Genomic DNA, 17,078 nt, shown 5'->3' with positions numbered 1-17,078 from the left:
TATGTGGGAGCAAATGAGGGGGCATTATACTATGTGGGAGCAAATGAGGGGGCATTATACTATGTGGGAGCAAATGAGGGGGCATTATACTATGTGGAAACCAGTGAGGGGCATTATACTATGTGGGAACCAATGAGAGGACATTTTACTATGTGGAAACCAGTGAGGGGGCATTATACTATGTGGGAGCCAATGAGGGGGCATTATACTATGTGGGAGCCAATGAGAGGGCATTATACTATGTGGGAACCAATGAGGGGGCATTATACTATGTGGGAACCAATGAGAGGGCATTATACTATGTGGGAACCAATGAGAGGGCATTATACTATGTGGGAACCAATGAGGGGGCATTATACTATGTGGGAGCCAATGAGAGGGCATTATACTATGTGGGAACCAATGAGGGGGCATTATACTATGTGGGAACCAATGAGAGGGCATTATACTATGTGGGAACCAATGAGGGGGCATTATACTATGTGGGAACCAATGAGAGGGCATTATACTATGTGGGAACCAATGAGAGGGCATTATACTATGTGGGAACCAATGTTTATTTTGGAGTCTGATCTAGTGATTTGAATTTGTATTTAGGGGGTCTGTATATATAATTAGGGGTCTGGGGTCTGTATATATAATTAGGGGTCTGGGTGTGTATTGGGGGGATCTATAGTTTTCTTAGGTCTGGTCTGGGTCTACGTTCCGGAGATATTTTGGGGTCTTCTCTGTGGTCTGTTACCATCTTAGGGTCTGTATTTTGGGGATCATTCCTGTTCTTTCTAGGGCTAGTATTTATTTGGGGTTTGGGTTGGGGGTCTCTGAATTTCAGGGTATAATGAAGGCTTCTCCATCTTTTGGAATTGTACCTTTTGGAGTGGTGGGCACATGAGACCCCCCCCCCCAAATCATATGGAATCTTTACCTTTCTTTCCAGAGCCCTATAGCGCCCTCTTGTTCCCTCCTGCAGTTTTGGGCATTACCCCTTACAGGTGGGTCACACAGCTGGTGACCGCCATCCCGGGATCCTCTCCCTACAATGAGGATAACTGGCGCATCCCCAGACTACATTACACCCCCTTATCTGGTCCTTGTGTCTCCCAGTATGAAGGACCTGTCCTGTCCTGTCCTGTCCTGCACTACCCAGACTTATAGACTTCGATAGAGATCGTGTAGTTCTTCATGTCTCCTGTGGTGGCGCTGCAGGGAATTTCATCCTGTACTGAAAGGTTTGCCCAAATGTTGGGTCTAACTTATTTCTGAGGGATTGTTCACAGCAGAGCCCCCCAAGCACAGAGGTAACCAGACACCGAGACCTTATTGTTGAATACAGATATTTTTAATCAAAAAAACTTAGTAAACAAATCCCCCGCCCGGCTACAGCCCGACAGAGAGAAGAACCCCGGGCAAAACACACAGACATGCACCCCAACCCCCTCCCAGAAGAGTAGGAATACACCGGGAACAGCAATGTCCTTGTCTTAAATCTGTGACTCGTTTTCAACTAACTTTTGGCCTCTGGATACCGAAATATCCGCAGATTTTGTCTCACGTCAACTTTTTAATTTATGTGAAGCCCTCCAGCGACATGCAAATTATGTGCGGAGTCGGAGCATTGCATTGTGTAGCCTTCTTTTATAGAGGTCTCAGGGTAGTATGGAGAACGATACTGGCAGACATTCCCCGTGGCACATCCTTGGAAAGCCCAATTTACAAAGTGACCTGTAAATAAGAAGACACAATGTATCAGAATCAAAGAAACAATATCTATCTGTCTATCTATCTATCTATCTATCTATCTTTTTTTTTTTTTTTCTAATGTAGATTGTGAGCCCCACATAGAGCTCACAATGTACATTTTTCCCTATCAGTATGTCTTTTTGAAATATGGGATGGAAATCCATGCAAACACGGGGAGAACATACAAACTCCTTGCAGATGGTTTTTTCCCCTTGGCGGGATTTGAACACCAGGACCCAGCGCTGCAGGGCTGCAGTGGTAACCACTGAGCCACCGTGTGGCCCCCCTATCTATCTATCTATCTATCTATCTATCTATCTATCTATCTCCTATCTATCTATCTATCTATCTATCTATCTATCTATCTCCTATCTATCTATCTATCTATCTATCTATCTATCTATCTATCTATCTCCTATCTATCTATCTATCTATCTATCTATCTATCTATCTCCTATCTATCTATCTATCTATCTATCTATCTATCTATCTCCTATCTATCTATCTATCTATCTATCTCCTATCTATCTATCTATCTATCTATCTATCTATCTATCTATCTATCTATCTATCTCCTATCTATCTATCTCCTATCTATCTATCTATCTATCTATCTATCTATCTATCTATCTATCTATCTATCTCCTATCTATCTATCTATCTCCTATCTATCTATCTCCTATCTATCTATCTATCTATCTATCTATCTATCTATCTATCTATCTCCTATCTATCTATCTATCTATCTATCTATCTATCTATCTATCTATCTCCTATCTATCTATCTATCTATCTATCTATCTATCTATCTATCTATCTATCTCATATCTATTATAGTAAATATAAATCTTTTTACTTCCATTGTAGATTTCTCCAGAGAAGCTGAAGCATTTCTTCTGCGGTCCTTGGCACTTCATGTTCTCCTTGGGGATACAGCTTTTTCCTTCTTTGAAGCAGGCCGGACACTGCACCCCGTTCTCTGTCCTGTCTATTGGGGGCACTGCAGTAAGAATATCAGGATTAATACAGCAAGGAGAGTTGTCTGACAACCATGTAACATGACAGGGAATACTGACCATGAGTCTGTGTCATTATGTCTACTATGGGATGTTAGGAAGGAGTTAATAAAATATATAATCAATATCAGATTGGGGGTGGACAAGACACAATAATCAGTAAAATAAAGCAGCCGCAGCTGTTGTCTGAGCCCCACACTCATCACATGCGGTCATATAGTCACATGGCCGGCTTACTGCAATACCAAGACCAGCCACAAGAAAATAATTGGCACTGTGACTGTATATGTGTGCAGCAGCACTTGTCTGAAATACAATGTGGCGGCATCAATCACCTGATCGGTAGGGGTGCCAAGTATTGGACTTTTGGATGTCTAGTATAAAGATTGGTTATCAATATCTTAACTTAGGAAAAGACCATTACAATTATTTTTTCACATTCTAGGCAATATCATGTACTGTCCAGAAGAGGGAGCAGTTGATATGCAGAGTAACAGGCAGCTCACAACAATATTGCTAAAATAGTTACATCCTGTATTATACTCCAGAGCTGCGCTCACTATTCTGCTGGTACAGTCACTGTGTACATACATTACATTACTTATCCTGTATTATACTCCAGAGCTGCGCTCACTATTCTGCTGGTGCAGTCACTGTGAACATACATTACATTACTTATCCTGTATTATACTCCAGAGCTGCGCTCACTATTCTGCTGGGGCAGTCACTGTGTACATACATTACATTACTTATCCTGTATTACACTCCAGAGCTGCGCTCACTATTCTGCTGGTGCAGTCACTGTGTACATACATTACATTACTTATCCTGTATTATACTCCAGAGCTGCGCTCACTATTCTGCTGGTACAGTCACTGTGTACATACATTACATTACTTATCCGTTATTATACTCCAGAGCTGCGCTCACTATTCTGCTGGTGCAGTCACTCTGTACATACATTACATTACTTATCCCGTATTATACTCCAGAGCTGCGCTCACTATTCTGCTGGTGCAGTCACTGTGTACATACATTACATTACTAATCCTGTATTATACTCTAGAGCTGCGTTCACTATTCTGTTGGTGCAGTCACTGTGTACATAGAATATATTACTTATCCTGTATTATTCTCCAGAGCTGCGCTCACTATTCTGCTGGTACAGTCACTGTGTACATACATTACATTACTTATCCTGTATTATACACCAGAGCTGCGCTCACTATTCTGCTGGTACAGTCACTGTGTACATACATTACATTACTTATCCTGTATTATACTCCAGAGCTGCTCTCACTATTCTGCTGGTACAGTCACTGTGTACATACAATACATTATTTATCCTGTATTATACTGTAGAGCTGCGCTCACTATTCTGCTGGTACAGTCACTGTGTACATACATTACATTACTTATCCTGTATTATACTCCAGAGCTGCGCTCACTATTCTGCTGGTGCAGTCACTGTGTACATACATTACATTATTTATCCTGTATTATACCCCAGAGCTGCGCTCACTATTCTGCTGGTACAGTCACTGTGTACATACATTACATTACTTATCCTGTATTATACTCCAGAGCTGCGCTCACTATTCTGCTGGTGCAGTCACTGTGTACATATATTACATTAATTATCCCGTACTGTACTCCAGAGTGGCGCTCACTATTCTGCTGGTACAGTCACTGTGTACATACATTACATTACTTATCCTGTATTATACTCCAGAGCTGCGCTCACTATTCTGCTGGTGCAGTCACTGTGTACATACATTACATTACTTATCCTGTATTATACTCTAGAGCTGCGATCACTATTCTGCTGGTGCAGTCACTGTGTACATACAATATATTACTTATCCTGTATTATTCTCCAGAGCTGCGCTCACTATTCTGCTGGTGCAGTCACTGTGTACATACATTACATTACTTATCCTGTATTGTACTCCAGAGCTGCGCTCAATATTCTGCTGGTGCAGTCACTGTGTACATACATTACATTACTTATCCTGTATTATACTTTAGAGCTGCGCTCACTATTCTGCTGGTGCAGTCACTGTGTACATACAATATATTACTTATCCTGTATTATTCTCCAGAGCTGCCCTCACTATTCTGCTGGTACAGTCACTGTGTACATACATTACATTACTTATCCTGTACTGTACTCCAGAGCTGCGCTCAATATTCTGCTGGTGCAGTCACTGTGTACATACATTACATTACTTATCCTGTATTATACTTTAGAGCTGCGCTCACTATTCTGCTGGTGCAGTCACTGTGTACATACAATATATTACTTATCCTGTATTATACTCCAGAGCTGCACTCACTATTCTGCTGGTGCAGTCACTGTGTACATACATTACATTACTTATCCTGTATTATACTCTAGAGCTGCGCTCACTATTCTGCTGGTGCAGTCACTGTGTACATACATTACATTACTTATCCTCTATTATATTCCAGAGCTGCGCTCACTATTCTGCTGGTGCAGTCACTGTGTACATACATTACATTACTTATCCTGTATTATACTCCAGAGCTGCGCTCACTATTCTGCTGGTGCAGTCACTGTGTACATACATTACATTACTTATCCTGTATTATACTCCAGAGCTGCGCTCACTATTCTGCTGGTGCAGTCACTGTGTTCATACATTACATTACTAATCCTGTATTATACTCTAGAGCTGCACTCACTATTCTGCTGGTGCAGTCACTGTGTACATACAATATATTACTTATCCTGTATTATTTTCCAGAGCTGCGCTCACTATTCTGCTGGTACAGTCACTGTGTACATACATTACATTACTTATCCGGTAGTATACTCCAGAGCTGCGCTCACTATTCTGCTGGTACAGTCACTGTGTACATACATTACATTACTTATCCTGTATTATACTCCAGAGCTGCGCTCACTATTCTGCTGGGGCAGTCACTGTGTACATACATTACATTACTTATCCTGTATTACACTCCAGAGCTGCGCTCACTATTCTGCTGGTGCAGTCACTGTGTACATACATTACATTACTTATCCTGTATTATACTCCAGAGCTGCGCTCACTATTCTGCTGGTACAGTCACTGTGTACATACATTACATTACTTATCCGTTATTATACTCCAGAGCTGCGCTCACTATTCTGCTGGTGCAGTCACTCTGTACATACATTACATTACTTATCCCGTATTATACTCCAGAGCTGCGCTCACTATTCTGCTGGTGCAGTCACTGTGTACATACATTACATTACTAATCCTGTATTATACTCTAGAGCTGCGTTCACTATTCTGTTGGTGCAGTCACTGTGTACATAGAATATATTACTTATCCTGTATTATTCTCCAGAGCTGCGCTCACTATTCTGCTGGTACAGTCACTGTGTACATACATTACATTACTTATCCTGTATTATACACCAGAGCTGCGCTCACTATTCTGCTGGTACAGTCACTGTGTACATACATTACATTACTTATCCTGTATTATACTCCAGAGCTGCTCTCACTATTCTGCTGGTACAGTCACTGTGTACATACAATACATTATTTATCCTGTATTATACTGTAGAGCTGCGCTCACTATTCTGCTGGTACAGTCACTGTGTACATACATTACATTACTTATCCTGTATTATACTCCAGAGCTGCGCTCACTATTCTGCTGGTGCAGTCACTGTGTACATACATTACATTATTTATCCTGTATTATACCCCAGAGCTGCGCTCACTATTCTGCTGGTACAGTCACTGTGTACATACATTACATTACTTATCCTGTATTATACTCCAGAGCTGCGCTCACTATTCTGCTGGTGCAGTCACTGTGTACATATATTACATTAATTATCCCGTACTGTACTCCAGAGTGGCGCTCACTATTCTGCTGGTACAGTCACTGTGTACATACATTACATTACTTATCCTGTATTATACTCCAGAGCTGCGCTCACTATTCTGCTGGTGCAGTCACTGTGTACATACATTACATTACTTATCCTGTATTATACTCTAGAGCTGCGATCACTATTCTGCTGGTGCAGTCACTGTGTACATACAATATATTACTTATCCTGTATTATTCTCCAGAGCTGCGCTCACTATTCTGCTGGTGCAGTCACTGTGTACATACATTACATTACTTATCCTGTATTGTACTCCAGAGCTGCGCTCAATATTCTGCTGGTGCAGTCACTGTGTACATACATTACATTACTTATCCTGTATTATACTTTAGAGCTGCGCTCACTATTCTGCTGGTGCAGTCACTGTGTACATACAATATATTACTTATCCTGTATTATACTCCAGAGCTGCGCTCACTATTTTGCTGGTGCAGTCACTGTGTACATACATTACATTACTTATCCTGTATTATACTCTAGAGCTGCGCTCACTATTCTGCTGGTGCAGTCACTGTGTACATACATTACATTACTTATCCTCTATTATATTCCAGAGCTGCGCTCACTATTCTGCTGGTGCAGTCACTGTGTACATACATTACATTACTTATCCTGTATTATACTCCAGAGCTGCGCTCACTATTCTGCTGGTGCAGTCACTGTGTACATACATTACATTACTTATCCTGTATTATACTCCAGAGCTGCGCTCACTATTCTGCTGGTGCAGTCACTGTGTTCATACATTACATTACTAATCCTGTATTATACTCTAGAGCTGCACTCACTATTCTGCTGGTGCAGTCACTGTGTACATACAATATATTACTTATCCTGTATTATTTTCCAGAGCTGCGCTCACTATTCTGCTGGTACAGTCACTGTGTACATACATTACATTACTTATCCGGTAGTATACTCCAGAGCTGCGCTCACTATTCTGCTGGTACAGTCACTGTGTACATACATTACATTACTTATCCTGTATTATACCCCAGAGCTGCGCTCACTATTCTGCTGGTACAGTCACTGTGTACATACATTACATTACTTATCCTGTATTATACCCCAGAGCTGTGCTCACTATTCTGCTGGTACAGTCACTGTGTACATACATTACATTACTTATCCTGTATTATGCTCCAGAGCTGCGCTCACTTTTCTGCTGGTGCAGTCACTGTGTACATACATTACATTACTTATCCTGTATTATACTCCAGAGCTGCGCTCACTATTCTGCTGGTACAGTCATTGTGTACATACATTACATTACTTATCCTGTAGTATACTCCAGAGCTGCGCTCACTATTCTGCTGGTGCAGTCACTGTGTACATACATTACTTATCCTGTATTATACTCCAGAGCTGCGCTCACTATTCTGCTGGTACAGTCACTGTGTACATACATTACATTACTTATCCTGTATTATACTCTAGAGCTGCGCTCACTATTCTGCTGGTGCAGTCACTGTGTACATACATTACATTACTTATCCTGTATTATACTACAGAGCTGCGCTCACTATTCTGCTGGTGCAGTCACTGTGTACATACATTACATTACTTATCCTGTATTATACCCCAGAGCTGCGCTCACTATTCTGCTGGTGCAGTCACTGTGTACATACATTACATTACTTATCCCGTGTTATACCCCAGAGCTGCGCTCACTATTCTGCTGGTACAGTCACTGTGTACATACATTACATTACTTATCCTGTATTATGCTCCAGAGCTGCGCTCACTTTTCTGCTGGTGCAGTCACTGTGTACATACATTACATTACTTATCCTGTATTATACTCCAGAGCTGCGCTCACTTTTCTGCTGGTGCAGTCACTGTGTACATACATTACATTACTTATCCTGTATTATGCTCCAGAGCTGCGCTCACTTTTCTGCTGGTGCAGTCACTGTGTACATACATTACATTACATATCCTGTATTATACTCCAGAGCTGTGCTCACTATTCTGCTGGTACAGTCACTGTGTACATACATTACATTACTTATCCTGTATTATACTCCAGAGCTGCGCTCACTATTCTGCTGGTGCAGTCACTGTGTACATACATTACATTACTTATCCTGTATTATGCTCCAGAGCTGCGCTCACTATTCTGCTGGTACAGTCACTGTGTACATACATTACATTACTTATCCTGTATTATACCCCAGAGCTGCGCTCACTATTCTGCTGGTACAGTCACTGTGTACATACATTACATTACTTATCCTGTATTATGCTCCAGAGCTGCGCTCACTATTCTGCTGGTACAGTCACTGTGTACATACATTACATTACTTATCCTGTATTATGCTCCAGAGCTGCGCTCACTTTTCTGCTGGTGCAGTCACTGTGTACATACACTACATTACTTATCCTGTATTATACTCCAGAGCTGCGCTCAATATTCTGCTGGTACAGTCACTGTGTACATACATTACATTACTTATCCTGTATTATACTCTAGAGCTGCGCTCACTATTCTGCTGGTGCAGTCACTGTGTACATACATTACATTACTTATCCTGTATTATACCCCAGAGCTGCGCTCACTATTCTGCTGGTACAGTCACTGTGTACATACATTACATTACTTATCCTGTATTATACTCCAGAGCTGCGCTCACTTTTATGCTGGTGCAGTCACTGTGTACATACATTACATTACTTATCCTGTATTATGCTCCAGAGCTGCGCTCACTTTTCTGCTGGTGCAGTCACTGTGTACATACATTACATTACTTATCCTGTATTATACTCCAGAGCTGCGCTCACTATTCTGCTGGTGCAGTCACTGTGTACATACATTACATTACTTATCCTGTATTATACTCCAGAGCTGCGCTCACTATTCTGCTGGTGCAGTCACTGTGTACATACATTACATTACTTATCCTGTATTATACTCCAGAGCTGCGCTCACTATTCTGCTGGTGCAGTCACTGTGTACATACATTACATTACTAATCCTGTATTATACTTTAGAGCTGCGTTCACTATTCTGTTGGTGCAGTCACTGTGTACATACAATATATTACTTATCCTGTATTATACTCCAGAGCTGCACTCACTATTCTGCTGGTACAGTCACTGTGTACATACATTACATTACTTATCCTGTATTATACTCCAGAGCTGCGCTCACTATTCTGCTGGTACAGTCACTGTGTACATACATTACATTACTTATCCTGTATTATACCCCAGAGCTGCGCTCACTATTCTGCTGGTACAGTCACTGTGTACATACATTACATTACTTATCCTGTATTATGCTCCAGAGCTGCGCTCACTATTCTGCTGGTGCAGTCACTGTGTACATACATTACATTACTTATCCTGTATTATACCCCAGAGCTGCGCTCACTATTCTGCTGGTACAGTCACTGTGTACATACATTACATTACTTATCCTGTATTATGCTCCAGAGCTGCGCTCACTATTCTGCTGGTGCAGTCACTGTGTACATACATTACATTACTTATCCTGTATTATACCCCAGAGCTGCGCTCACTATTCTGCTGGTACAGTCACTGTGTACATACATTACATTACTTATCCTGTATTATGCTCCAGAGCTGCGCTCACTATTCTGCTGGTGCAGTCACTGTGTACATACATTACATTACTTATCCTGTATTACACTCCAGAGCTGCTCTCACTATTCTGTTGGTGCAGTCACTGTGTACATACATTACATTACTTATCCTGTATTATACTCCAGAGCTGCACTCACTATTCTGCTGATGCAGTCACTGTGTACATACAATATATTACTTATCCTGTATTATACTCCAGAGCTGCGCTCACTATTCTGCTGGTGCAGTCACTGTGTACATACATTACATTACTTATCCTGTATTATACTCCAGAGCTGCGCTCACTATTCTGCTAGTGCAGTCACTGTGTACATACATTACATTACTAATCCTGTATTATACCCCAGAGCTGCACTCACTATTCTGCTGGTACAGTCACTGTGTACATACAATATATTACTTATCCTGTATTATACTCCAGAGCTGCACTCACTTTTCTGCTGGTACAGTCACTGTGTACATACAATATATTACTTATCCTGTATTATACTCCAGAGCTGCACTCACTATTCTGCTGGTACAGTCACTGTGTACATACATTACATTACTTATCCTGTATTATACCCCAGAGCTGCGCTCACTTTTCTGCTGGTACAGTCACTGTGTACATACAATATATTACTTATCCTGTATTATACTCCAGAGCTGCACTCACTATTCTGTTGGTGCAGTCACTGTGTACATACAATATATTACTTATCCTGTATTATACTCCAGAGCTGCACTCACTATTCTGCTGGTACAGTCACTGTGTGCATACATTACATTACTTATCCTGTATTATACCCCAGAGCTGCGCTCACTATTCTGCTGGTGCAGTCACTGTGTACATACATTACATTACTTATCCTGTATTATACCCCAGAGCTGCGCTCACTATTCTGCTGGTACAGTCACTGTGTACATACATTACATTACTTATCCTGTATTATGCGCCAGAGCTGCGCTCACTATTCTGCTGGTGCAGTCACTGTGTACATACATTACATTACTTATCCTGTATTATTCTCCAGAGCTGCGCTTACTATTCTGCTGGTGCAGTCACTGTGTACATACATTACATTACCTATCCTGTATTATACTCCAGAGCTGCGCTCACTATTCTGCTGGTGCAATCACTGTGTACATACATTACATTACTTATCCTGTATTATACTCCAGAGCTGCGCTCACTATTCTGCTGGTGCAGTCACTGTGTACATACATTACATTACTAATCCTGTATTATACTCTAGAGCTGCGTTCACTATTCTGTTGGTGCAGTCACTGTGTACATACAATATATTACTTATCCTGTATTATACTCCAGAGCTGCACTCACTATTCTGCTGGTACAGTCACTGTGTGCATACATTACATTACTTATCCTGTATTATACCCCAGAGCTGCGCTCACTATTCTGCTGGTGCAGTCACTGTGTACATACATTACATTACTTATCCTGTATTATACTCCAGAGCTGCGCTCACTATTCTGCTGGTGCAGTCACTGTGTACATACATTACATTACTTATCCTGTATTATACTCCAGAGCTGCGCTCACTATTCTGCTGGTGCAGTCACTGTGTACATACATTACATTACCTATCCTGTATTATACTCCAGAGCTGCGCTCACTATTCTGCTGGTGCAGTCACTGTGTACATACATTACATTACTTATCCTGTAGTATACTCCAGAGCTGCTCTCACTATTCTGCTGGTGCAGTCACTGTGTACATACATTACATTACTTCACCTGTATTGTACTCCAGAGCTGCGCTGACTATTCTGCTGGTACAGTCACTGTGTACATACATTACATTACTTATCCTGTATTATACTCCAGAGCTGCGCTCACTATTCTGCTGGTGCAGTCACTGTGTACATACATTACATTACTTATCCTGTATTATACTCCAGAGCTGCGCTCACTATTCTGCTGGTACAGTGACTGTGTGCATACATTACATTCCTTATCCTGTATTATACCCCAGAGCTGCGCTTACTATTCTGCTGGTACAGTCACTGTGTACATACAATACATTATTTATCCTGTATTATACTGTAGAGCTGCGCTCACTATTCTGCTGGTACAGTCACTGTGTACATACATTACATTACTTATCCTGTATTATACTCCAGAGCTGCGCTCGCTATTCTGCTGGTGCAGTCACTGTGTACATACATTACATTACTTCTCCTGTATTGTACTCCAGAGCTGCGCTGACTATTCTGCTGGTACAGTCACTGTGTACATACATTACATTACTTATCCTGTATTATACTCCAGAGCTGCGCTCACTATTCTGCTGGTGCAGTCACTGTGTACATACATTACATTCCTTATCCTGTATTATACCCCAGAGCTGCGCTTACTATTCTGCTGGTACAGTCACTGTGTACATACATTACATTACTTATCCTGTATTATACTCCAGAGCTGCGCTCACTATTCTGCTGGTACAGTCACTGTGTACATACAATACATTATTTATCCTGTATTATACTGTAGAGCTGCGCTCACTATTCTGCTGGTACAGTCACTGTGTACATACATTACATTACTTATCCTGTATTATACCCCAGAGCTGCGCTCACTATTCTGCTGGTACAGTCACTGTGTGCATACATTACATTACTTATCCTGTATTATACCCCAGAGCTGCGCTCACTATTCTGCTGGTACAGTCACTGTGTGCATACATTAAATTACTTATCCTGTATTATACCCCAGAGCTGCGCTTACTATTCTGCTGGTACAGTCACTGTGTACATACATTACATTACTTATCCTGTATTATACCCCAGAGCTGCGCTCACTATTCTGCTGGTACAGTCACTGTGTACATACATTACATTACTTATCCTGTATTATACTCCAGAGCTGCGCTCACTATTCTGCTGGTACAGTCACTGTGTACATACATTACATTACTTATCCTGTATTATACTCCAGAGCTGCGCTCACTATTCTGCTGGTACAGTCACTGTGTGCATACATTACATTACTTATCCTGTATTATACTCCAGAGCTGCGCTCACTATTCTGCTGGTACAGTCACTGTGTGCATACATTAAATTACTTATCCTGTATTATACTCCAGAGCTGCGCTTACTATTCTGCTGGTACAGTCACTGTGTACATACATTACATTACTTATCCTGTATTATACCCCAGAGCTGCGCTCACTATTCTGCCGGTACAGTCACTGTGTACATACATTACATTACTTATCCTGTATTATACCCCAGAGCTGCGCTCACTATTCTGCTGGTACAGTCACTGTGTACATACATTACATTACTTATCCTGTATTATACCCCAGAGCTGCGCTCACTATTCTGCTGGTGCAGTCACTGTGTACATACATTACATTACTTATCCTGTATTATATTCCAGAGCTGCGCTCACTATTCTGCTGGTGCAGTCACTGTGTACATACACTCACCGGCCACTTTATTAGGTACACCATGCTAGTAACGGGTTGGACCCCCTTTTGCCTTCAGAACTGCCTCAATTCTTCATGGCATAGATTCAACAAGGTGCTGGAAGCATTCCTCAGAGATTTTGCTCCATATTGACATGATGACATCACACAGTTGCAGTCGCAGATTTGTCGGCTGCACATCCATGATGTGAATCTCCCGTTCCACCACATCCCAAAGATGCTCCTCTATTGGATTGAGATCTGGTGACTGTGGAGGCCATTGGAGTACAGTGAACTCATTGTCATGTTCACGAAACCAGTCTGAGATGATTCCAGCTTTATGACATGGCATTGCATTATCCTGCTGAAAGTAGCCATCAGATGTTGGGTACATTGTGGTCATAAAGGGATGGACATGGTCAGCAACAATACTCAGGTAGGCTTTGGCGTTGCAACGATGCTCAATTGGTACCAAGGGGCCCAAAGAGTGCCAAGAAAATATTCCCCACACCATGACACCACCACCACCAGCCTGAACCGTTACCGATACAAGGCAGGATGGATCCATGCTTTCATGTTGTTGACGCCAAATTCTGACCCTACCATCCGAATGTCGCAGCAGAAATCGAGACTCATCAGACCAAGCAACGTTTTTCCAATCTTCAATTGTCCAATTTCGATGAGCTTGTGCAAATTGTAGCCTCAGTTTCCTGTTCTTAGCTGAAAGGAGTGGCACCCGGTGTGGTCTTCTGCTGCTGTAGCCCATCTGTAGCCTCAAAGTTGGACGTACTGTGCGGCGTTCAGAGATGCTCTTCTGGCTACCTTGGTTGTAACGGGTGGCTATTTGAGTCACTGTTGCCTTTCTATCAGCTCGAACCAGTCTGGCCATTCTCCTCTGACCTCTGGCATCAACAACGCATTTCCGCCCACAGAACTGCCGCTCACTGGATGTTTTTTCTTTTTCGGACCATTCTCTGTAAACCCTAGAGATGGTTGTGCGTGAAAATCCCAGTAGATCAGCAGTTTCTGAAATACTCAGACCAGCCCTTCTGGCACCAACAACCATGCCACGTTCAAAGGCACTCAAATCACCTTTCTTTCCCATACTGATGTTCGGGTTGAACTGCAGGAGATTGTCTTGACCATGTCTACATGCCTAAATGCACTGAGTTGCCGCCATGTGATTGGCTGATTAGAAATTAAGTGTTAATGAGCAGTTGGACAGGTGTACCTAATAAAGTGGCCGGTGAGTGTACATTACATTACTTATCCTGTATTATACTCCAGAGCTTCGCTCACTATTCTGCTGGTACAGTCACTGTGTACATACATTACATTACTTATCCTGTATTATACTCCAGAGCTTCGCTCACTATTCTGCTGGTACAGTCACTGTGTACATACATTACATTACTTATCCTGTATTATACCCCAGAGCTGCGCTCACTATTCTGCTGGTACAGTCACTGTGTACATACATTACATTACTTATCCTGTATTATACTCCAGAGCTGCGCTCACTATTCTGCTGGTACAGTCACTGTGTACATACATTACATTACTTATCCTGTCTTATACTCCAGAGCTGCGCTCACTATTCTGCTGTAATTCTCTCTCTTCCTCTCAGATCTTTGTCTTGCTGCTCACCATCGCCCCCTGCAGTTTCTAGGAGTCACTTACTTTGCATTGCTCCTTGATTGCACATATCTCCTCGGCAGCACTTCGCCACGTTGTACAGCTCTTGCCCTCCTGACATGTTGTAGGTGAAGTGACATCGTATTGGATGGGTCGCGCAGGATTTTATAATTTGTGGGGAATAGGTTTCTCCTGTAACGATAAATTTCCATGTTACCAGGACAGAAGAGTCGTCCGCACTGGATCTCGTGTGGCTTGTGCTGCTGTATACTGTATATCTTGGCCCGGTCAGGGGTCAGAGACTTCACCGAGCTGCTGTAATGGTCACGGGTCACAAGCATGTAATTAGAGAGTGGGTGCACTGGAGGCGGGGCTGTGCCGGATCAGTGTGAAGAGGCGGGGTTTAATCATATAATGGTGCACATACAAGTGAATTACCGTTTTTTACAAAAGTCCAGACGCTTATACAGTTCTCGACTGATGGGTCGCAGGTCTCGTTGCTCGGCTTGGTACAGACATCTCCAGTGAAGTTCCTACAAGATTCACAAAGAAGGCAGGTCCCTGCGGTAGAAAGGCCAGAATATTTACACCGACATCATATCTTATCCTCCGTGCACATTTAAAGAGACCGTTCATTAGGATTATCTTATCTTATCTCACTTCCACCAAGCTCAACTCTTTGCATCTCTTTGTGCAGTGATCTATGAGCAGTCAGGAGATATAATGCTACCTGAGCTTCCACAATGCACTTGTATCTGGTGAAGAGGAAGCAACAAAATGCTGAATGTGCATTTAAAGAAAGTCCAAGTCCTCCAAGTTCTGCTCTCTGCCTGATATCACACATGGGCAGTGCCAACTGGGATCAGACAAGGGGGCGTGATCCTTTATCAGAAAGCTCAGAGGTATTGCCCTTAGCCCATCCTACCTGACATTAGGGAGTCTAGTTAGCATATCAGGCACCAAAACTAACTGCACTGATTGCTTAGGAATGGCCGGGGCTAGAGAAAAATATTCCAGCTGTGCCAGGATTACCTGATATAGGCAAAGAGCTGGACTTGGAGGAGGTGCTGAACGGTCTTCTTTATATTCACATTCAGAATTTTGTTGCTTCCCCTTTACCAAGCTCAGGTAGCATTATATCTGCTGACTGGTCACAGGGAAGAGTCCAGATAAAAGCTTTGCTTTGGTTGTGACTAGAGTACAAGAATTATATTGGTCAACATCAGTACAGAAATGGAAACTAGTTACAAAGTTACTTTCCCATATAAAGAATAGACACATGGTGACAACCTGTTATAGATATGAATGGAATGAATGCAATACTATAGTACGCCTCTAGTGGCCGCTGCAGAGGATATGGGTAGTGAGAGAGGTTTTCATAGTCAAGGGGAGCTTACCGTAAAGCGAGACTCACCTGTTGCGATGGTGATGGAGAATATCAGGCAGGTGCTCAGCACAGTCTTCATGGCGGCTCCGAGACGGATTGAGGAGAAGCAGCACTCGGGCTGGTATTTATAGCCATCTACAAGGAGGATTTATGGATTACTCAGTTTATAGCGCCACACCAGGAGGAAATGCTAATTATCTGGTCACGTTGGCAGCGAGCGAGGGACAATCGCAACGTCCTAAAATATCCAGGATGTCACCAAATGTAGGTGTTACTCCTGCCGGTCATTGTAAGGCTGTGTTCACACCTCAAAGGACCTTAAAGGACAAATCCATCAAATGACCCCAATGATCCCTACTGACTATATAG

The 17,078-nt window shown here is 42.2% G+C and overlaps 1 protein-coding gene across 1 annotated transcript; it reads right to left on the bottom strand.

Moving 5' to 3' along the window:
- Nucleotides 1-1,561: 1,561 nt before the first annotated feature.
- Nucleotides 1,562-16,788, bottom strand: LOC142210219 (phospholipase A2 inhibitor and Ly6/PLAUR domain-containing protein-like). Its single transcript, XM_075279244.1, has 5 exons — nucleotides 16,737-16,788; nucleotides 15,761-15,883; nucleotides 15,368-15,514; nucleotides 2,597-2,740; nucleotides 1,562-1,722 (listed from the first exon to the last, which is right to left on the bottom strand). Exons 1-5 carry the CDS (start codon nucleotides 16,786-16,788, stop codon nucleotides 1,562-1,564), a joined length of 627 nt encoding a protein of 208 aa, XP_075135345.1.
- Nucleotides 16,789-17,078: the final 290 nt, after the last annotated feature.

The sequence above is a fragment of the Leptodactylus fuscus genome, chromosome 6, assembly GCF_031893055.1.
Source record: "Leptodactylus fuscus isolate aLepFus1 chromosome 6, aLepFus1.hap2, whole genome shotgun sequence".
Taxonomy (NCBI): Eukaryota; Metazoa; Chordata; class Amphibia; order Anura; family Leptodactylidae; genus Leptodactylus; species Leptodactylus fuscus.
This window is presented reverse-complemented; position numbering and strand designations above follow the sequence as displayed.